The sequence below is a fragment of the Hemicordylus capensis genome, chromosome 5, assembly GCF_027244095.1.
Source record: "Hemicordylus capensis ecotype Gifberg chromosome 5, rHemCap1.1.pri, whole genome shotgun sequence".
NCBI lineage: Eukaryota > Metazoa > Chordata > Lepidosauria > Squamata > Cordylidae > Hemicordylus > Hemicordylus capensis.
In genome coordinates, this window is record NC_069661.1 from 237589886 (window position 1) to 237612562 (window position 22677).

The following is a 22677-nucleotide window of genomic DNA, read 5'->3' on the forward strand; positions in this document are numbered from 1 at the left end:
ATCCACAAGGACTCTGCATTTTAACAGTTGGAAACTGCACAATTCAGATCTTTGGCTGCTGGAAAGGTTGTTCCTTGTACGAAAGGACAGCCTCCTGCATGGAAGGGGGCTGGGGTTGGGGAGACTTTCTGGCAATGTAGTGTTTTCCACGATACCTGGATATTATTTCTATAGAATGGAGGGGGGATGATAAAGAGAGCAAATTAGACAAAACATTGTACTAATCTAGCTATGTATGTCAATGGTGAATATCCTAGACCACTACCGGAAGCTGGAGACTTTGGTATAACTGAAAACTGATAAACTCTCAGAGAATAGCTCTGAATATTTGATGAGAGAGAAATCCTCACTAACTACAAACAGCAGCAATGTTTAAAGCTCATTACCCATTTTTGTAGAATATTTTCTAATAACCTCCCAGATTTTGTATTACTTGTCTAAATAAAGCATTTAACACAATAGGTTGTAATGGTTCCAGGACTCCTGTATAAATAATTCAGGAGGTAGTGTTAGTTTAGATTGTGCAAATATGTCCACATTTTATAAAGAAAAAGGAAATTAAACCTTGAAGCACTGTGTATATAACAGAAGCCAACAAACCCCACCTCAGAAATATTTAAAAGAAAATCTATTAAAAGCGATAATGAGTCACTTTAGGCTCTCTATCTGAGAGAGAGAGAGAAAGAGAGAGAGAGAGAGAGAGAGAACACAGAATTGAGAAAATAGTCACACACACACACACACACACACACTCTTAAACTTACACTTGTTATAGGTGTATTCCTCAATAAACATTTGGGTTTTAAACATGCAGAGTTTAAACACATCGTCCCATTGATACCAATAGAAATTACTTTGAATTAGGGAGCCATCTTGTGTTTGCCAGAATGTAAGCTTCGCCGAGTTCACCTTGGACTCAGCTTTTGCCTGCTGGATGGCAGCACCTTGCTGCATGAACACGCAAGGAACAACTCTGGCCTTCCTGACAAATCTTTTTACTGGAGCAGGAAGGAAGGGCTCTCTAGAGATAAAGGTAAAGTGTGTCGCCGGGTCGGTGTCGGCTCCTGGTGACCACAGAACCCTGTGGTTGTCTTTGGTAGAATACAGGAGGGGTTTACCATTACCTCCTCCCGAGCAGTATGAGATGATGCCTTTCAGCATCTTCCTATATTGCTGCTGCCTGATATAGGTGTTTCCCATAGTCTGGGAAACATACCAGCGGGGATTCGAACCAGCAACCTCTAGCTTGCTAGTCAAGTCATTTCCCCGCTGCACCATTAGGTGTAGCTCCCCACAAATCCTCCCCACACTCCTTGCCATCTCAAGCACTTTGTTGTAACAATTGTAGCCATCCACTTTCCAATAATCATTTCTCTCTCTTTCTTGTTTTCTTCTATATTGATTTTTTGGTAATTTTTGTACTAGTTTTTATTTGATTGATTTCACTGTTGCAAGTTGCTTTGAGTATATGCATGTGTTAGACAAGTGACAGACAAACAGATGGGCAAACAGAAAAAGATATTTTGCCAATGTAGCTTTAGAAAGCTGAAGAAGTTGCACACCCATGCAATCAAGTTAAGACCGCCTCCCACAACCAATTTATTTTAGTGCTATCCTATTAAATCAACAAGACCACTCCAAAATCAGTGAAGAATAAACTGTACTGTCAATTACAGTCAAAATCTCACAATCTGTTTTGAATATATCCCTCCAATGTATTTTAAAAAGAACAAAAAAAATCCTGCTTAGGCGTTCTTTATGTAACATAGAATATTTTCCCTTTCCCCCACAAAATTAGAGACTACATTTTCAAGGGTTAGTACAGAAAAATCTTTCTTTTGTTGCTCAAATAATTTTATAAACAAACTCACAAAGCAGAAGGTCAAAGAGTGGACAATGGCCAACATTCCATGCAGCGGAACATCAGTGTTAGGGACCCACCAGGCTGCTGCACAATGTGAAAGATAGCCCTTACGGTGTTGTGCAACAGTGTTTCTAGTGGAAATAGAGCAGCATAATCGCCTGGAAGCTGTTTTAAGTCGTTCTGCAGCTACCTGTTGTTCAACACCACCAGGACTGCCTTTCACATTGTACAGAAGCCTCAGCAGATCATTAATGCTGATATTCCACTGTGTGAAATGTGGATTTTTCTTGCATATGGACCTCTTTATCACTTGCTTATTCCTGGCTTGAATTACAGGTGGACCTCATTATTTGCAGGGGTTCAGTTCCTGCCAGTTTCTGTGGATAATGAGTCATTGAGTGAATGGGAGGTTTATTTATTTATTATTAATATTAATAGTATTGTTAATATTATCATTATTTATTCAATTTCTATACCGCCCTTCCAAAAATGGCTCAGGGCGGTTTACACAGAGAAATAATAAATAAATAAATAAGATGGATCCCTGTCCCCAAAAGGCTCACAATCTAAAAAGAAACATCAGACAGACACCAGCAACAGTCACTGGAGGGATGCTGTGCTGGGGGTGGATAGGGCCAGTTACTCTCCCCCTGCTAAATAAAGAGAATCACCACGTTAAAAGGTGCCTCTTTGCCAAGTTAGCAGGGTTCGTGGAGGGCAGGACAAGTCAGAAAAAGGCAAAAAACAGCAGAACTAAAGTGCCATACCATGCTCCATGGGTCCATCTGCCCAGCAATGCCCCCCAACAACTGCTAATTCAGCCAATTTTCCATGGACATTTCTCTCTCTAAACCAGAAGAATCACAAAATGGCACCTTTAAGCAAACAGCAGCCAGAAACTACCTCAGAGGTCATTTCCGACCATCTTGGAACTGCAGATATGCGGGCTTTAACCCTTTTGTACCCGCGAATACGGAGGTCGGGCGTATATTCTCTGACTGCGGATACACAGAACCATGAATAGCGGTTCTGCAAATAATGAGGTTTGCCTGCCCTGAAAGGGAAGCAACTGGCCCCAGACCTCTTTCCTGATCCATAAATGGCAGGGACGAATTCACAGAATGTCAGATGTAGCTAGGCACTAAAACCCTGGGGAAAACTACATCTGATGGTCCGCATTCAACCTAATTATCAAAGATACTGTAGTTTAGTAGCAAATCATACGTTGTGCATATATGAAACCCTATCTCTAGTTACAGCTGAAAAGGTAATAATGCTTCTCCTTTTTACTAAAAAAAGAAAGAACGAAAATCAGAATTTGTACAACTGCATCCATATATGTTTTGATTAATGTGACAAAATGTGGGGAGATGATATACCTAGATATGGGATCATAAACTGGCCCAATCCCAAGATTCCCAAGTGGCTTTACAAAATACATACACATTCTTGAAATTTCAAAATATAGTTATTAAAAATCTATTTTAAAAAGATGAAGAGGGTGGGGAGCAATGTTCCCTCTAAGGCGTGCCCCCATGCACATGCTCACACATTTCTTGATGTCCGCTCAGTTAATTTTAGATCCTGCTCATGCTGAATCGGGAAGGCCCCATTCTGAATGCATGTGCACACACACTGCCTTGATACTGCCACCCAGAACAAAACTAATTCCGAACACAGATGAAAAAAAATGAGAGAGAACTCTGGTGGGAAGGGGAGGGTGACAAAGCAATACAACAGTCAAGAAGAAGGCTAAGTTTCTACAGTGTGAGACTTCCGTTTAGACCAATGACAGGAAAGTATGTGCCATTTTTAACTGTGGTGGACTTTACTAGTCATGGGCTTTTCATGCATGAAAACAGGAAATGAAGTACTAAGGTAAACTGTACCATCTCCTCATACTTGACCCATTGCCAATTCTTATCAGTACTTGGCTAGATGGGCTACCTGCTGAAGGCTCCTAATTCTCTCTTCATTACTCACCAATACATATTATTTTATTGATGATTTTTACTGGTTAAACCTGTTTTGTCATTATCCACTTCCTCTGCTTGAACAACATTTCCAGAAGGCAAAGATCTAATCTCCTGATCATTAAAAATATAATTCTAAAACAGGAGAAATTGGGCGATATGGTTACAGCAAGATTTATTACCCAAAGCTCGTTTAAATATGTTCTCAAAACTGAGGTCTTATTATCTGGGACAAGCACAGCAATCACCTACTTTAAAATTGCTGAAATGGTCTTAAGTTGAAGGACAGTGCTTTTCCATACCATTGTTGTCTAAACTTAAGAAATGATTTTAGTTTTGCATCTTTATATCACAACATTTTATTTGGGCTTCACCATGATGAAATGTTCCTTAAACAGTTTTATTCCACAAGCAACAAAGAATTTGTTTCCTACTGTGCACCAGTGAATAGTTCCTTATTTCATCTGCTATGAAAAAACTAACAGGTTTTTCAAAGAAGAGAGACATACTTGCTGATAAACACAAACACAGCTTGAGAAATGAAACTGCAGCAGGGGAAGACACAATTCCTTAGAGATGGTAGAGAATCTAGTCTCCCTTGGAACAAGACGGATGAGTAAGATCTGACGGTACATCTGAAAGATCCAGCATTCGAATATGGCACGAGCAGCTGGGCCTTTCATGTGGTCAGCTGCAGAAAAATCTGTGCCAGTAATTTCCTTTCCATAGTGGACAATAGGCCTCAACTATAAAAGCAGTTCACTAGATAAGGTCAAGGACAGAAATACTCATAATGCTTAATGTCAATTATTCCCTCTGAAGTGATGTGAGCAGTTTTAAGATTGCAGCCAAGAGCAATTAATTCTGATTTGCTAAACACACTCATCATTTTTATTTTTCTCCCTTGTACTACATAGTCCTTCAATACAGCCTATTTCATTTTAGGGCCATTTCCAACTTAACATTTTGCACTCATAGACTGACTTTTTAAAGGGAATGCATGAGCACTTGCATGTGGAAATAGTACTCTTGGGCTGCAATATTTCTTGTATGGATGTATGATGAGGATTCTATATTATAATTGGGTTCCTTTTTGTGAATTCATCTCCAAAAAGGTTATTTTGATGAGTAATCCCCATGTAACATTTCCATACATGGGCACTCAAATGATCCCTTTTTTAAAAGCGGGATCTGTGAGTACAAAACATTAGGCTAGAAACTATTCCTTAGGGTTGTTTTTTGGTGGGTGGGTGTCCTTGACAACAAGGTGGGTTGTCAACCTGTTATGTAAACAGATCTCCAGGGAATCCTCTCACAAGGTGACTCTTCTACTATTCTCAGTTATTATATCTCTCCTCTCTTGGCTCAATGACAAATTGTAAATAAGTGCTAGTGAACATAGTGTAGCATTGTGGTTAACAGACAGAACTGTGAACCAGGAAGCTCTTCATTCAAATGTCATTACCGCCACAAACTCATCTCCCAGCCTCAGCTCTCCGCCCACATGGGAATAATAATAGCTGTCTTCAGACATTCATTTTGGTATAGTTTGTAGGGGGCAGGGAGGAACATCATGGCAGCAGGCTCTGCCTTAAACTTACATATGGCCATTGTAATGCATGCATACTGGTAGAACTCCATGCATACAGCTCAGGAGTCTATGGAAGAGTCTCTGTGGGACCAGGAGCCCTAGAAAAGCAGGGCTCCAAATCACATGGAGAATGCTGAATGCACAGAGAATCTATACCAGTGATTTTCACTGTAAGGCTTAGGGGCCAGTGGAAGCTCCCATCAAACCAAAGCGTGGCTCCCTGACTAATGGTTTATTTGGCCTGTGTAAAACTAGCCAAAGTGAAATACTCTGCACAGTCCCCCTGGCACCATGCAGAGAGAACCATTCTCAATGTGCTGTGCTTTGCCCAGTGCTGGAGGAAGAGAAGCTCCTTTAAGGAAAAGGGAACCTTCTTGAACCCCTGCTGGGAACCACAGCCCTTCCCCCATGCTTTATTTCTAAAGTTCTAAGGGAGGGTTTTGTCTCTCTTAAAGAGCCATCGCTGCACTGAAAAAAGTGCAATATTGTTCAGAGTTCAGCACAGTGAGAAATGGTTCTCACACTGAAGTGGGTTATTTTGCCAAAGTGGCCCCACTTGAAAAATAGTGAAGATCATTGGGCTATATACAGGTTATAAAGGGAGGAGAGCTGGTCTTGTGGTAGCAAGCATTAATTGTTCTTTGCTAAGCAGTATCTGCCCTGGTTTGCAGTTGTTGACTGGGAGACTACAAGATATTCCTCTTAGGGGATGGGGCCGCTCTGCGAAGAGCATCTGAATGAATGCATACAGAAGGTTCCAAGTTCCCTCCCTGGTATCTCCAAGATGGGGCTGTGAGAGACTCCTGCCTGCAATCTTGGAGAAGCCCCTGGCAGTCTGTGTAGACAATAGTGAGCTAAATGGACCAATGGTCTGACTCAGTATAAGGCAGATTCCTGTGCTGCTATTTTCCTAATGTACCTAAATCGAGGGCAGAACTGCTCTCCTTACTAGGGATGTGCATGGAACCAGTTCAGAGGCCCATAAAGGGTTTGAATAACTGGCAGTTCTGCCGGTTCGAAGGCAGGGTGGTTGACTGGGAGGGTACACTTACCCCCACCCTGCTTTCCCTCGGCCAGCTCTCCACTGCAAATTAGTCCAGCAGGGTGGCAGCGTACCTCCCTGCCACCCCATCCAGTCCTTGCACCAGAAGTAAATGGAAATATCCAGCGCACGTGCACATGTCAGACATGTGTTCGTGCACGTTGTGCACGTGCCCGACATGCACGTGCACACGACATGTGTGTGCAGAGGCCTGACATGCACGCACACGCGCCAGTACTTCCACTAACTTCCAGTCCAACAAGGGGAGGGGGCAGCAGGGAAGTACACTGCAGCCCCGCCAGACTGGTTTGCAATGGAGAGCCAGCGGGGGGAAAGCGGAGGGAGGGGTAAATGCACCCTCCCCCAACCTTAAAGTCAACCCCCCGCCTTCGAACTTCCACCTCCTGGTTCCGTGCACATCCCTACTCCTTACATAGGTATCACTAACAGATATACCCAGCAAATAATGGGGGGGATCCCACATAATTAAAGACTTCAGTGCAAGGGTCCCCAAAAAAGCTCTTCTTCAGGAAAATTATTTACTATAACCATACTTAATTCTCTAGCCCTAGCGTTCTGGCCTGAACACCATGCTAATTTTCTGCATGAAATGTTTTGGAAAGAAGAAGTTGCCTGTAATGAGAGAGTTCTGATATCCAAAATAAAGTTTTCTAGCAGTAAGCGAATCGTTTTTTAAAAACGCATTAAGCTTCAAGCTTTCCAACAACAAGCTAAACTACACAAAATATAAGTCAATTTCTTTTTAGTCATAACATAAATCATAATGATCAGTTACTTAGGATACACATTTCAAAGACCTCAAAACAAGAAGACATGTCAACTGAAAATATAACTATGATGAATACTATTAAGTAAGAATTGAAATGTGAATATTTAGTACAACACAAAAATCAACATGGGTGCTTTGGAGAGAGGCATGTATCAACTCTTGTGAGGGCTGAGACGGAGAAGGTAAAAGCAATATGTAGGCAGTAAGAGTAAGTCTCCTCATTGCTCAAATCAGAGAGGCAATCTGACCCAGAAGCCTTTTAGGAATCAGAGAGGTCATTCACACATTCAAAAACTGTGTTCTACCTGGGTTTGGTAGCTGTGACTGATCCTAATTTTCAGTTGTGTGGAAGCAAGGTAGGAGGAAAATCTTGGTAGACCTGATTGCGTGGAAGCAATGTAGGAGGAAAGCTACCCACGTCTTCTGCCTACCTTGCTTCCATACAACCGAAAATTGGGAGCACACACAGCTCCCAAACCTGGGTAGAACATAGTTGCTGAATGTGTGAATGACCTCAGGAAGTATCAACTGACCATTCTGGCCTATTGGTACAAAGAGGCTTCCTTAGCCAGTGTGGTTAGACTCCCTGCAGTTCACCCTCTGACCAGAGCAGGTGACAATGTACGGGCCAAATCCCCACACTGGACATCTTTCAGGTCACCAATGCTCAACTCATAACTCTAAGCAGCATCCAACACAGCCCTCGTGTTAGAATGTTTCACATATACTGTTTCTCCATCCACCCTTCTACTACTGCCCCTGATGTAAGCTCTTGAGGGTTCTCCAGCCCTCAGGGACATATTTGGTGGGGCACTAGGGGCAGCAGAGAGAAGATGGAATTGGAGAAAATAACTGTTCACAAAATACTCTAATGTCAGGGGAGCAATAGTCTGGATGCTGCTCACCATGACTTCTTTAAACAGAGAACAAAACCATAGATTTTCAACTGCTTGGAAACATAATGTTTCTTCATGAAGCGTTAAATCCAACATTTAACCTACTTTGCTTCTCTTTCATATGATGAACTCTACCCTGATTTCACATAGACTGACATCCAGACCAATGAAGCACTTGTGAAACGATGCTGAGCTAGTAAAAAAGTGTTACACTAGCTTGTTGTGCTATGTCTCGAGCTTCTGCTGCAAACTAGTATTTCACTACCGTAAGCATGCCTGCGCAACAGTCGTGCAACTGCAGCATGTCTCACTTGATTTAATGGGAACGTTTGCACAAAAGCACAATGGAGAACAAATCCCCCCCCCTCTTTTTAGTGCAACGAAGTTAACCTCTTATTCAAGTGCAAATTTGCTCACTCTGTCAATGGTTCATTGCTCTAGATGTCAGCCACTGTGCATACACACGCTCTTCATTCCGTCTGATGAGACCTATACATGTGTAATGTGCGCAGGATCATAGTTACATACTTAAACACCACGGTTCAAAAAAAGCAGCCTAAACCAGATGCCTTAAAAAAAAAAATCTCTTTCCCAACATCACCACTTAAGGATTAGTTTCAGCAAGAGCTGAAATCTTTCCATAGTCCAGAATTCTGTGGTTGACTTCTCGCTGGAAGCAGAAGGATTTATAACCTTATAATGGTGCTTATGTTGTCTAATGGTGCTCTGGCAGCTTTCATTAAATGATGGCCCAAATGATCACAAGCTCAGAAAATGCAAAGTTGCATTTTAAATTAACACAACCAAGATGGAAGCAAATGAGATTTTCAACAGCAACCTGAGCACCATAGCAGAATATGACACTTCTATGAAGGAATGCATGCTTGCAAGAGGGCAGTCTCTTGCCTGAAGCAAACTAGTAACCAAGCACAAGTTTTAAAAAGTAATTTTATTAATGATCTGCATAAAGTGAAGGCAGCATAGTCTTTTAAAAGCGCAGCTCCTGAATGATTAACAGCCCCAGACACATAAAAGAGCCTCTTCACCCATCTTCCGAGACCAGTTTGTGGAGCCATTTGCAATCTTAGATTAATTTCACTGGGAAGGTTGCGTAGTTAAGGGGCAGTCTGCATTCCATTCCTTTTAAGGGGATGCTATTCTACGCTTATTTTTTAATTGCTGGAAAATATTTTAACGATAGTTTTCAGTGCTCACAGCTCTTTACATTAATCATACTGCATGGAGATGAAAGGATCCAGATACACATTACAAGATCTGCATTTCCATATGTGTATTTCCTATTGTATAACAATATTGGGCTTATTCTTATGAATAAATATACAAAATTCACGTCTGGCAAAAATTGGTTTTCTGACTGGGGGAAACTCAGAAGTCCAAGAACCCCTTCAGAAACCCATCTTCCTCCAAACACAAGGGTTTGTTATCAGAGAGTAGGGGTGGTGGTGATGTATGAAAACCAGAGACCTCCATGAGTCAGGGAGGTGATGAACTGACAGGCAGATGGAGCCCATTATCTTCACTTCTCAATCCAAGTTTTCCTGTAAAACTAACAGGGGGAGGAGAAGGCTTTTAAGCAAGCACAAGCGGCAGTCAGTCAGAAAAAGACTGGGAGGAAGAACTGAAAAAGAAAAGGACAATGCACAAGACATTGCTCAGATTTTAAAGCACTGAGAAATAGTGCTCCTTAAAAGTTTCTTGTTTCAGGGCTGAATGACAATGTCTACTTAAGCAAAATTTAAGCTTACTTTCTTCAAATATTCTGCAGCGATTAGATTTGAATTTTGTTAAAGCTAGGGTACTGCTGACAGCAAGAGTTTACTTTGGTGATCTAGCTCAACTGTGCAACGTTCATTTGGAAGAACAGGATGTTTCAAACCATTGTTCGGCAAGCAACTTCTGCATATCGCCCACTCCCTGCACACCTGAAAGGGGAGCCTGAGGTGAGGCATACTGGCAAAATGGTCCATGAAACCCAGCTGAGCTGCTTCTATATTCCACCTGGAGGTAAGGATCTAAAGTTACATGATATTCCCAATCGTACGGGGTGGGGGGTGTATTTTATGGTATCTTTTAAAAAGAAAAGAAAAATCCCAAAGCCATAGTGTACATTTTGGTACCTGCAAATGAAGTGTTTCAAAATTCTGTTTCTAAATCTACAAGAAAGAGTTCAATGGAAGTGAGAATTCTCAGGGCAATTTAAAGAGATATGCAGGTTCAGCAAGTGATGCAGTACCCGAAGTAGTACCCAATATTAATGCCCTTCTAGAAAAGGTGGAAAGCAAACTTTAGGGGAAAGCAAGATATGAACATAGAAGGTGGCACCGATGGGAGTGGGAGCCGTTGTAACCAGAGAGAATATTGCATCATGCCAACATACATGAAGGTATAAATGCTGAACAACACCTCTGAAAGACAAATGTATGTACTGGGGCTCTAGCTTTTATAAGGCTACAGCCTAATTCGTCAAAAGCATCTAAATGTACATGAGATTCAATTCCATCAATTTCAATAGGGACTTAAATCCACTTAATTTTCTGCCTGTTGTACCAATTGTTCGGATTTGTGTGTGTGTGTGTGTACTGTCACAGAGGAATCTGCCTGGTGTGTTTTTTAATTTGCCACTTTCCTAACCCTTCTCCCTCTCACCTCCTCCAGCTCTAAAGCTGTAATTCCATGCCTAGTTACATGTATTTTAAAAGCTTCACTGAAACCAACGGGGCCAAAGCAAGAGCAACCTGGTAGATGTTTGCAGTCTGCTTTCCTAAAGCTTTGGTAGCAAGATTGTGTTCCAAACAATCTACATATATGAGCGATTTGCTTTCCGATACTGTTTTGTTCTTTCCCCCAGGAATGCTCAGTACACAGTAACATGATTGATTTTATCTGTTTCCACATAATCACAATTCAGAGCTTTTGTTAGTGGCTATTCTGTGGCAGAATAGAAAAAGAACTGGAAGCCATTTTAAATGTCTCCCTTTTTATTTTTTTTTAAAAAAACACCACAAAAAAACCTTCAACTTTAACTGCTGTGTTTTCTGCTTGGTGTGGCCCTATATTATAATGAAGAGATGCCCAGAATCCCCACTGCTGGCAGTATGTTCTCAGCAAAAACATCCAAACATACTAGTGGTGCTTAGGTTCTGAGATCAAAAAATGGGGAACTGGACTTGTACCGTGACATTTGTTATTTCAACAAATTCCAGCCACATCTTCAGAAAACCCCAAAGGTGCCCATAACGCTCCTTCCATATGCATGAGACTTCCCAACCCACATACAGGGGAACCATCCAATGTAAAATCAGCACTAGCTGCTGACAGTCTACATAGCATTGCTATCTGAGGCACTTCAGTCCATCCTTTCTCACATGACATAGTTCTGCTCTGATATAATTTTGATTGTGAATGCAGATGTGGACTGAATCCACAACAGATCTGAATTCTGTATGCTTCATGTTCTTGCAGTGAGAGACTGACGTTTACTGACACATTTGCAGTCACATGAAATATTTTACAGATATTAGCCGACATCCAGAGCAGCCTAATCTGGGGGCTCCTAACTAACATCCCCTGCGGTGCTGTGCACTCTCCCCAAAGCACAGGCAGTCTTGTGCAAATACATTTCAGAGCTCACTCGCACTCTGGAAGTGCTCTTTCAAACCAGAAACATGTTGCTGATGGTCAAGCACATGTGGAAACACATGTTTCTGGTCTGACAGAGCACTTCTGGAGCACAAGCAAGCTCTGAAAAGTATTTGCGCTCTTGTGGAAGAGCACAAGACCACCCATGCTTTGGAGAGAGCAGGCAGCAGTGCATGGCTGTCAGGAGCGCCCATGTTAGGCTGCTCTGTCAGCCACTGTTTTTAGCACAACACAACTGGTATATAAACATATGAAGTTGCATTATGTTGTCAGACTACTGGTCCAGACATTTATTTAATTAATTAAAAGATCTGTTTAATTAACACATCTTTTAGAAGGTTAATTGTTAACCTTTCTTTAAAAAAAAAAATTAGCCCAATACGGTCTATTATGCCTGGCAGCAAATGCTGGGTCCAAGAGCAACCCAAAGGCTTCTCAGACCTAGCATTACCCCTGGATAATCAGGCAGTGGCTGTGGCCAGTAGCACTTATACCCAACTTCGGCTAATGTACCAGCTGCACCTTTTGATCTGGCCACCGATAAACATGCCTTGGTTGCATCCAGATTAGATTATTGCAGTACACTCTATACTAGGCTGCCTTTGAAGAGTCTGGCAGTTTATTGACTGGAGCCCATTATTTTGATCATCATGTTATGCCAATGCTATTCTGTCTTCATTGACTGCCAGTCCCCTTTCCAGCCCAATTCAAAGGGCTGGGTTTGGCCTTTTAAACCCTAAGTAGTTTAGGACTTGGATGTCTTAAGGCTCACCTCCTCCTCCATAAACTCACCTGTACACTCAAATCTACAACAGTGGGCCTGCTCCATGTCTCATTGTTGGCTTAAGTGGAGGGCTGGTTTGCAGGACTGGGCCTTCTTAGTGGTGGCGGCTATCTTATCTTATGAAATTATTTGTGTCAGGGTGCCCAGTTGCCTCCATTCCCATCTGCCTTCAGGCACCAGGTCAAGACACTGCTATTTCAACATACTTTTGACTAGGCTGGAAACTGACTATTTGTCTGGTTGCTTTACAAATTACATGCTACAACATCAGTAGTTTAATTTAGCTTGGCAGATTCATATTGAAACCGTAAATAAAGGCTGTTGCTCAAAGTCACCAGCAAGGGCAGCAGTCTTTTTTAGCTTGCACAAACCTCCTTCAATGGGAAAATAGAGCTTGGTTTTTTTTTTTTTTGCAACATTGTAGCACTGTGACACAAAGATAAAACCTGAAAGAAGGCATTGGAAATGTGAACGGGCCACAGCACCTTGCTGACAGTGCAGGGACTGTGATGTAGAAATGCAGGCAGTACAGAAACACACTTTACAGACACATAGTGACAGTGCTGTGGCGTGTAATCTGGAAAGCGCCCTGGACCTGAAGCCACTATGAGCTGACATTTTTAGTATGGTGACCAATCATTCAATGGATATGCACTGAGACACTGACTTAAAACTAGCCAAAAATGTTAACAAAATATTAGATGGGGTGGGCATCATAATATTAGATAGAGTGGACACTAGAGGACAAAAATCTACAGAAGGCATGTACAATACAAATTAATTTGTATTCGTTTTGGCTGGCCTAAGACAGTAATAAATGAATTAATTGATATGTTAGCTAACATTCTGCACAGTGTTAGGACTGCATAGCTGGAGCTGCCTTGGTGGAAGACAGAGCCTCACAACTCCATGAAGCATGTTGCTGAACAGAGAAATGAGGGTGGAGGAGGAGAGCAATTGTCGCTGCTCTCTCCTCCCTCCTAAAGACTTTCTGATTCTGACTTCAGGAATATGTCCTTGCGGGCTGTACAGATTACTAACGGTGGTCAGGTTTTCCTGAAAGACAGATTGCCAACCATTACCAATCTTCTTCTACAGCGTGCTGACACAGGAGAGTTTGGATTTTTAGGTTCTACTTTTGTGAAGCAAACGGTAAGACCCAACACCCAACAGGCTTGGCGAGTTTCTCACATGAACTGTGTCTGTACCCTCAAGCATGCCCCACAATACTTTGCAAGACCTTGGGGTTCTGTGACATACGGAAGTTCCTTGAGAGACAAAGTGAAATGGCTTCCCTAAAGATTGGAAAGCTACAGGCCTAGATAGTACTGCAACATTTAAACTATGAATATGTGATACAATATTGCTTGAACAATATGGTTGAAATAGATTTTCTGTTAAGAGAAATTATATATAGGTGACCCATGCTACAATATTTCCCTTTGAAGTGCAGAACTTTTTATCTCTGAAAAGCAAAACTTTTGAGTCCTTTGCTGCTAAAGTATATATCTGCACCTGCTAACTGGGCAAAGAGGCACCTTTTAACGTGGTGATTCTCTTTATTGAGCAGGGGGAGACCCTGAGAAACTGCCCTGAGCCATTTTTGGAAGGGCGGTATAGAAATCAAATAAATAATAAATATATGAACTGCAAAGTCAAACTGGTTTCAATTTGATTAACAGAAATGCTTAACAAAATGCCACAGTTATCAACATACTCTGGAGGTTTTCACTGAGCTGTTCAGTTCTCCTCCTTGACTTTCAAAATGTCCTTACTGCTAGAATTATGTTTAAATGTACCAAGTGCTTATTTTTATATTAGACAGAATAGCAAGTATATAGCTCAACCAGCATTAAAATGCAAATGAAAAAAAAATGTTACTCAAAATCATATATCACAGAAAAATAGTTTATAGTTATTTGAGGAATTTAAGTACTAGCCAATTTAATGAACGTACAGAAAAAGGTAATTTTCTTAACAGTAAGCACTAATTTTTACGTCAAGGCTATGGTTAGCTAGGCCAAGCAAATAACTATTATTGAGCCCACTCCTGCTTACAGATGTGATCATGAAATGTATTTGTCCCTAGAACTGAGCTATTTTTATCTAAACATATGAACTGGAGAGCAGAAATATTCAATGCAATCCTATGAATGTTTACAATCATATTCCTGTGTTTACTTAGACACAAAGTAAGTCCCACTGAGTTCAAAGGAACTTACACCCAGGTAATGTGCACAGATTGCCACTATTCAGCTTATGGAAAAACAGTAATTGGAAAAGAAGAAGAAAAAACACCATGTGTGAGGATAAGCTACTGTTTTAGAAAGTATTAAAAGGAAATGAAGCAGTAGAAAATGTGATTACTTACATACTTCAAAGTAATACTTAGGGTACCTACAGCCACAATTAAGCACTTTCAAGCCCTCGCTGTCAAGGTGATTTAAAAGGACTTCAGGATGGCTAAATTGGGCTCTTACTGCACTTACTTCAAAATACTGCATTCCATTTCCTAATTTGTGATCCCTGTCTCACCATGACGAAATATTGCTACAACAATTATTAACAGTCTTCTATAATCTAATCTAAAAAAGACTGAAGAGTTATGAGGAATTGGCAACAACATGGCAGATTAAAAAGAATGTCGATGAATGCTGAATGCGTAAGGTTGCCATATGGCCTAGGCTTCTCAGTTGGATGATAAACAATGAACCTTTTTTATATTGGGTAAGGAAGGGAAGGGACAGGAATTTTCTACTTTCTGTTCATAGCAGCAACTTTGCTCTTATTGGCCATAGGCTTAGAAACCCCCAGAATAAACACCAATATTATTCATGGCAGTATCTTATAAAGCTCCAGAAAGCAGCATTTTTTTCTAAGATATATTTTCCAAAGCAGTCTATAAGAAACACAATTTTACTTCACAAATATATTTAACCCATGCATAACAGAGATACTCACATCTGGCATTTCTGTAAAGCAGGAAAGGGTCCTGTAACTGGAAATCCAGATCCTTTGTTATGGGTTCTGTTCGATTTTCCATGCTCAGCCTATTCATAATGGTGAACCCATATTTCGGTGAAGCTGATCTGAATAGAATCAAAGCACAAAACATTAACAATCAATTAAAAATGGTACCATATTTTAAAATACAACATTGCACAGATACTGCTACAAATTTGTTGTAAAAGCCTGAGAAAAATGTATTTATTTTCTGTCACTCTTTCATTTTCTTCTAAACCTGAATTTCAAGACAGATAGTACATCTCTACTTCTTTTGGTGACCAGCTCTCACCGTTACCATCAATAACTTTCCATACCACTTTTGGATCTTATCTACCATCTTGCAATTTGTTTCTTCTGCAACTAATTTCATTTGAAAGGTGTTCCTTTATATAGTTACCCAAATACTTCTGTAGGGTACAGTATTATAATAGATAGTGAAGTTACGCTTTGCAGGAGCTGAACAAGAGTGCTCCTTGCAGAATCTCATCTCGTCTGCAAGTAAACAACTAACATAAGCAGGAACATTTTTACAAACTTATTGGAATGCAGAGACAAACATACAACACATTGTTCCCAAACTTACATTTTAACAATCAGAGACCTGATCCCAGTTTACTGGCAAAAACAACAGAGTCTTGTAGCATCTTAAAATTTATTTCAGCATAAGCTTCCGTGGACTAGAGTCCACTTCATCAGAGACATGAAATGTTATCTTCTGTTGGTAAGCGATATATATACGTACCCAAGGGGATTGAGAGAGAGAAAAAACTGTAAAAGGTGGGGTCAAAAGGGCTATAGAACGGAACAGGTACAGTCAGTGACCATTATTACATAGAGTTAAAATGGAAGAGTTAAGTACAGTGACAATCCGCAACAGCAGTAACAATAGATAATACAGTCTTCCTAGTTATGTCAAGTTAATTAACTAAAATATCAAGATAGGAAACTATTGTTCTTATAAGAGCCTGAATGACGGAACCAAATGGCCATGGAATGTGAGCGATATAATGGGTGAGTATTCTTATGGGAAGCTAAATAGATGGTATATAATTTATAGCACTGGAATCATATGCACTGGATGCTTCACACAAACTGACCAGATGTGTTGCAGAAGTGGGGGCATTAAAGGAACTCAGGCCACAGAAGTACTTCATTATCATTTATACCCTTTTCTTTCGTTTTCAATACATAGTCATTGAAATTGGCACATGTAGGACATGCTACTTTTGAACTGAATCTGATACTGATGAAAAGTCATTGGCTAAATAGCTGGGAGATGTTCCAAGTCTGGTAGTCCGCAAAGGACATCTCTGCACCCTGTGACACCAGAATGTGCATTACAGGAAGGGAGGCAACAAAGAATGAAACAAAGCATGGAAATGATAGAGAGAATACATGACGGCAATCAAAAAATTATCAGATGAAGAATTTGCTGCTCAATTCATTTTATTCTTATCCCCATCAGGACATCTTATTGTTGACATTTTAAACTACAGTTATTTCTCCCTCATTTTTTAGCAGTAGCAGCCTATAAATAAACCTGTTTAAGTAAATCAATCAAAATATTGAAAATTGTCTACAAATAGCTTACCTGCAGGAAAATACTCTCTCAAAGCTGTTCTTCATTTTACTTTGTAATTATCAGAAAAGATTATTCTGAATAGCACTCATACATTTTTACTACATTTTACAAGTTTTCTGGAATCTAGGAAATGATTACAATAGATGAGCAACATAATTTAGGGTGGCTGAGCTTCATACATTATTTTGGGCACATTTTGCTCTATCTGGTATTCCCTCTACCACAACATGCGTAAATAGAGACATGTTGTATTATTTTGCAAAATGATACATGTCAGTATTTACAGTGCCATAGGCAGCATTTCTGGCAGATGTGTAACATAAATCAGAAGGGTTATTCCCCTGTACACAAGCTCCTGATTGGTCCAAAATGCATGTGCAAAGCCACTCCTACTTCCGACTGAATCCACATTTTCCACAGCAGTGGTGTCTGCTGCAATCAACTCCATTAAGTGTGACTAGAAGATGTGTCTCTGTAAATACGCACACAGTTTGCATGTTCCCAACAACAAATATGATTGCTGCATGAAATTTAAATCTGTCTTTTGCCACTGAGGTGTGTTCTAAAAGGCAAACACTGCATCTTATTTTAAGCAGAACATAATCACCAATCTCATTCGTACTGAGGTTTAAATTACATTTTCAAGTCCTATTCATCCTCACATTTACAAGATTGTATTCTTAAAGAGTCTCCTTTCCTGTATTACATTTAACCATTTCAAGACAACATTAGCTCTTCCTTTTCTCATGGGAATGAGACAAATACAAAGCAAACTATTTGACAATGGACAGGTTCCATGAGCAGCCAAACCATAGTTTGTGAATATAAAATGCCCCTTCCTCTCCTTTCATGCTCTGCTTTAATAAAGCCAGAAACCATAGTTTGCTGTTGCATCCAAACTAGCAAACTACGATTTGCACAAGCCCTCCAAAATGAGTACTGCAAATCATTAGTTGTTCCTGGAGAGCTGGTTTGGATGTAATGGCAAACTACTGTTTGCACACAAGCACAAAGTTTGATTATGCTACATTAAATCATCTCATACTGCGATGGGGAGAATGAGATACTATCAGGAAGAAGAAGTGAAGGGTGGGAGAGGGTGAAGTAGTATGGGAGCTGGATGCTTGGGAAAGAAGAAGCACAGAGAGTAGGAACTGGGTGGGTATACCAAACTGGGCATCCTTCATCCGGGGAATGACTGTAACTCAGTAGAACAGTAACTGCTTTGCATGCAGAAGGCTCCAGGTTTAGTCTCTGGCATCTCCAGGTTGGGCTTGGAGAACTGCTGCCAGTCAGAGAAGACAATACTGAGCTAGATGGACCAATTGTCTGACTCAGTATAAGGCAGGTATCTATGTACCTACTTTAAATATGTGCTTTGAACATCCACAACCCAATAATGAAGGTGGTGTAATCTGAAAACTTTCACTTCCAGGCTTTTGAACATCTACTGATTCAACCAAAGATATCACTTCCTTTGTAATTTTTTGTTTCATGTGAATGATTTAAGACTCTTATCTGAAAATATATAAATTCTCACCTGGTGTAAACAAACAGTGTTCCTTCCACATCAGTCTTCTCCTAAATTCAAATAAGAAGGCATCAATCAAAGATAATCAGTTATTTGGGGATCAAATAAAAGCCACACAACAGAACTAGCAAAAGTGGGTAACCTGGATTAAGGGCCATTTCACATATCTTGGGATACAAATGTGTGTATTTAAAACCCCAAATGACTGCTGTCTCTCTGATGTTTTCCCGTTTTTAACATCAGTGAACACATCATTCAAAATACATACTTCCGTCCCCACATACTAGAGGTTTGAATGAATGCACTGTGAATATGTACTAAAATGAAACATGTTAAATAGTATTTGCAAAGAAGGATCAGGGCCATATAACAGCTTATTTGTGAGACCACCCTTCCCCTATTTTGGAGGAGAGTGTGTCTCCTTTACTTAATAACTTAGCTTGTATAATAGTTCTTTTGAAGTGTTCAAAGCACTGCACATATACTGACTTAGTCATCTTACATCTCTTACACCCCTGTGAAATGTTATGAGGTGACCCATTTACAAACAAGCAACAAGTGACTATATAAGAGGAAGCCCCAATAGCATGCGTAGAATATAATTATTTACTAGCCGACCTCACACAGAACATCTGTGCACTCTTTGGGGCCGGCGGTTGCATCTCTCCCCCCCCCCACCTTTTGCCCCAGTCTCCGCTTCCTAACCACGGCCAGCCCGTGCCAGGCCCAGCCGCGTCTCCTTCCCACCGCCACTTCTGCCCCCCCTTTCTTTCCCTCCTCCTGGGCCTTGCCACGGCAACCAATCCTCCTGGGTGCGCCTCAGCCAATCAGGCACCACTGCCACCCAGCCAATCAGATGGGCGCTGGGACACACATTCCAAGGCACACCCAGGAGAATTAATAATATCAATAGTAGGGATATTTTAAGGATATTGCTAATGTCTAATATTGGTACCCAAAACAGACAACAAAACAATTGCTAGATTGTCCACACGAGTGACACTGTTGAAATGGGAAACAACCAACTGAACAAGCTACTAAAGAATTTTGGCAAACCAGTGGCAATTGCTTATAGATCCTCCCACATAAATAAATACCTATACCCACAGAAAAAACAATAAGCTTTTGTCTAGTAGTATATAAATTTAAAAATGTGTTCATTTATGGAAGGCCAGTCATTGCAAAACTGACCACATGTCTCTGGGATCTTTTTAAAGAAAAAGCTGGCAAATCTCCCTACCAGGGTCCAGGCACTCTTTTTTCAGCTTCAACTATATGACCCAAATCAGAAAAAGATCTGTTAGTAGTGGACACATTAAACAGGGCATTTGACAGCACTCTCAGGGAAATGATAAGGAACTCGACATTATTCATGTCAACTAGATAAAAAAAAGCTGCCCAGTATCAGAAAGGGGTGGGGTGAACCATCAAGGCAGGAATTTGTAGATGTCATAACAAAAACATCATACTGCAGCACCTAATCCAAGTATCACCAAAGATGAGCAGGGATTAAATACTCGTCTGATATTTTCCAAATTAAAGCAGGTATCTATATTGGATGGGGTGTCTGTGAATAGACTGGTCAGTGCAAAGCATTGCAAAATGGCATGCTTCAGAGAAACCATCTAGGCCATCTGGGCATTGAAAAATATTCTTCTCAGATGAATGTGGATATTGAGCAGACTGGAGGGGGGTGGGGGAATGCAACATATTCAAAAATAAAAATAAAGTAAAATACCAGCCTAGGCCAGACTAAGAGCCCATGTGGACAAATAGTGACAAAGTACAAAGTGGATGTTGCCATCTTCTGGCAAAGATTACTTATTAGTCTTAGATCACTATGCTCACTATGTTTAGACACTATGCTACTATCCTGAAATACCCAGGGAAATAGCCAGGTTAGAAAATCTGAGAGGGCAGCCTATTATTGTATACTTGAAATTAATCTTTCCCAGACATGTTATACCACAAATTTTAATGTAGAATAATGGCCCTCAATGTGCTGAATTCAAATAACTTGCCAGGGATTAGACCTTTCCACACATCACAACATCCAAATATCTACAGTCAAATCGCCTTGTAGAAAAGGAGTCAGGATAGTGAAAAGGCTGCTAAAGAAAGCCACAGATTCATAGACAGAATCATATATAATAATGCAAAATTTCAGAGCACATTTGCTGCATGGCAAGTCATTGGCTAAAATATTGTCCCGCAGAAAACTAAGAACCTGGCTTCCAAATTTAGTGGATATGGCTCAGAAAGGGGGAAATGATACAGAAGTATATAAAATATTATAATAAACCACAAAACTGTATAATCACAAAAGGCCATAAGAACTGCAGTCACTGAAGCCTAACTATTAAGTGCTCATGCATGATAGTGTATGCTGGGAACAGAGGACATAAGTAATGAGAGAAATTACAGTGCCTGAGGCTCAGATTGTAAGATGTTATAGGAGACACCATCAACAATTTCCAGAAAGGGAAGGAAAATGAGGAAACAAGTTCAGCCAGGGAGGGGGGGGGGTGAGTATCACCTTTCTGGTGAGTATCAGCACCAGAAAGCTGTCAGAACAGAAGAGGAATATTTATTACATTTTTAATCCACTCTTCCTCCAAGGAGCTCAGGGCAGTATACCTAGTTCTCACACCACCTCATTTCTCCTCACAACAATCCTGTGAGGTAAATTAGGCTAAGAGTAGGTAAGACTGCAGCATCAGCCAATGCAAAGAAAAACTGAAAAATATTAAAGCGCTATATTAGATCAACCAGGGGTTGAGAGGGAGCAGAGTAGGTCTTATGGTAGCAAGCAGGGTCTTTGCTAAGCAGGGTCTGCTGTGGGTCTTATGGTAGAGTGGGTCTAATGGAAGAGTGGGTCTTATGGTAGCAAGCAGGGTCTTTGCTAAGCAGGGTCTGCTGCTTGCTAAGCAGGGTCTGCTGTGGTTTGCATTTGAATGGGAGACCACATGTGAGCACTGTAAGATACTCCCCTTAGGGGATAGGGCTGCTCTGGGAAGAGCATCTGCATGCTTGCATGCAGAAGGTTCCAATTTTCCGCCCTGGCATCTGCAGATAGGGTTGGGAGGCATCTCCAGATAGAGCCCTTGCCTGTAACCTTGGAGAAGCCGCTGCCAATCTTCGTAGACAATACTGAGCTTTACCTTTAAGTAGCAGGGAGGATGCATGTACACCGGCCACTGGTCTGATGCTGACCGGGGCGGCAAGAGGGTACGCTGCTGCCCCATGCCAGCAATTTTCGGCATAGTTCCAGCAGGGGAAACATGGGGTGGGTGGGGTTAGAGCGGGGTGGGTGGGGTTAGAGCACCCTCCCTGCTCGTTAAAGGTAACCCCCCCACCGCACCGCCAAGCCACCAGACCTCCAAATCGGTTCATGAACATCCCTACAGCTTCCAATGTTCCTAACCAGTATATAAGGGCTCCACTAAGACTAACACTGTTCAAACATTATGCTTAATGCTTGTTTCATAATTTAGTGATAGATGTGACTGCTGTAAGTCATATATTTTAAAGCAGAGATGTTAGGAAAGCAAGCTGTTCCTTTAAGAGGAACAGTTTCTGTATACACACACTGGCTCTGGCTATCTTAACTTAGAAGTTTAGGCTTGTTCACAGAACACAATTACCTTGCATACAGAATGAAGCCAGTTTAAATCAAAAGACTGCCTACGGTCTAATCTGTTTGAGCTAAGACAAGGGTTCTCAAACTTGGATTCCCAGATGTTGGACTACAACTCCCATCAGCCACCAAAGGCCATTGTGGCTGGGGATGATGAGAGCTCTAACCCAGCAACATCTGGGTACCCAAGTTTGAGAACTCCTGAAGTAGGCAGAACATAGCTGGAGTCTCCATTGACCTGAGAATGGGTCCAACTATTTGCCTCCTACACTCCCAGAACTGTCTTAAGCAGAGGCTAGCCACCTAATGGCACAGCAGGGA

The 22677-nt window shown here is 41.0% G+C and overlaps 2 protein-coding genes across 26 annotated transcripts in view; one reads left to right on the forward strand and one right to left on the reverse strand.

The window, feature by feature from the left end:
* Positions 1-22677, reverse strand: part of DCP1B (decapping mRNA 1B) — a 65376-nt gene that overhangs the window by 41660 nt on the left and 1039 nt on the right. For 2 of the 8 annotated variants that reach the window (XM_053255021.1, XM_053255022.1), the window contains exons 2-4: positions 18729-18769; positions 16190-16321; positions 15562-15689 (exon numbers count right to left, since the gene is read on the reverse strand). In XM_053255021.1, the coding sequence (XP_053110996.1) occupies positions 15562-15658 (97 nt within the window). In that variant the 5' untranslated portion in view covers positions 15659-15689; positions 16190-16321; positions 18729-18769. Of the gene's footprint in view, positions 1-15561; positions 15690-16189; positions 16322-18728; positions 18770-19337; positions 19459-22677 lie in introns of those variants that run through there. The other 6 variants (XM_053255020.1, XM_053255027.1, XM_053255023.1 and 3 more) reach the window with 5 other exon arrangements.
* The window catches only part of CACNA1C (calcium voltage-gated channel subunit alpha1 C), an 852604-nt gene continuing 839674 nt past the window's right edge, over positions 9748-22677 (forward strand). For all 18 annotated transcript variants that reach the window (XM_053254970.1, XM_053254974.1, XM_053254969.1 and 15 more), the window contains exon 1: positions 9748-10181. In XM_053254970.1, coding sequence (XP_053110945.1) covers positions 10043-10181 — 139 coding nt within the window. In that variant the 5' untranslated portion in view covers positions 9748-10042. The remainder of the gene's footprint in view (positions 10182-22677) is intronic.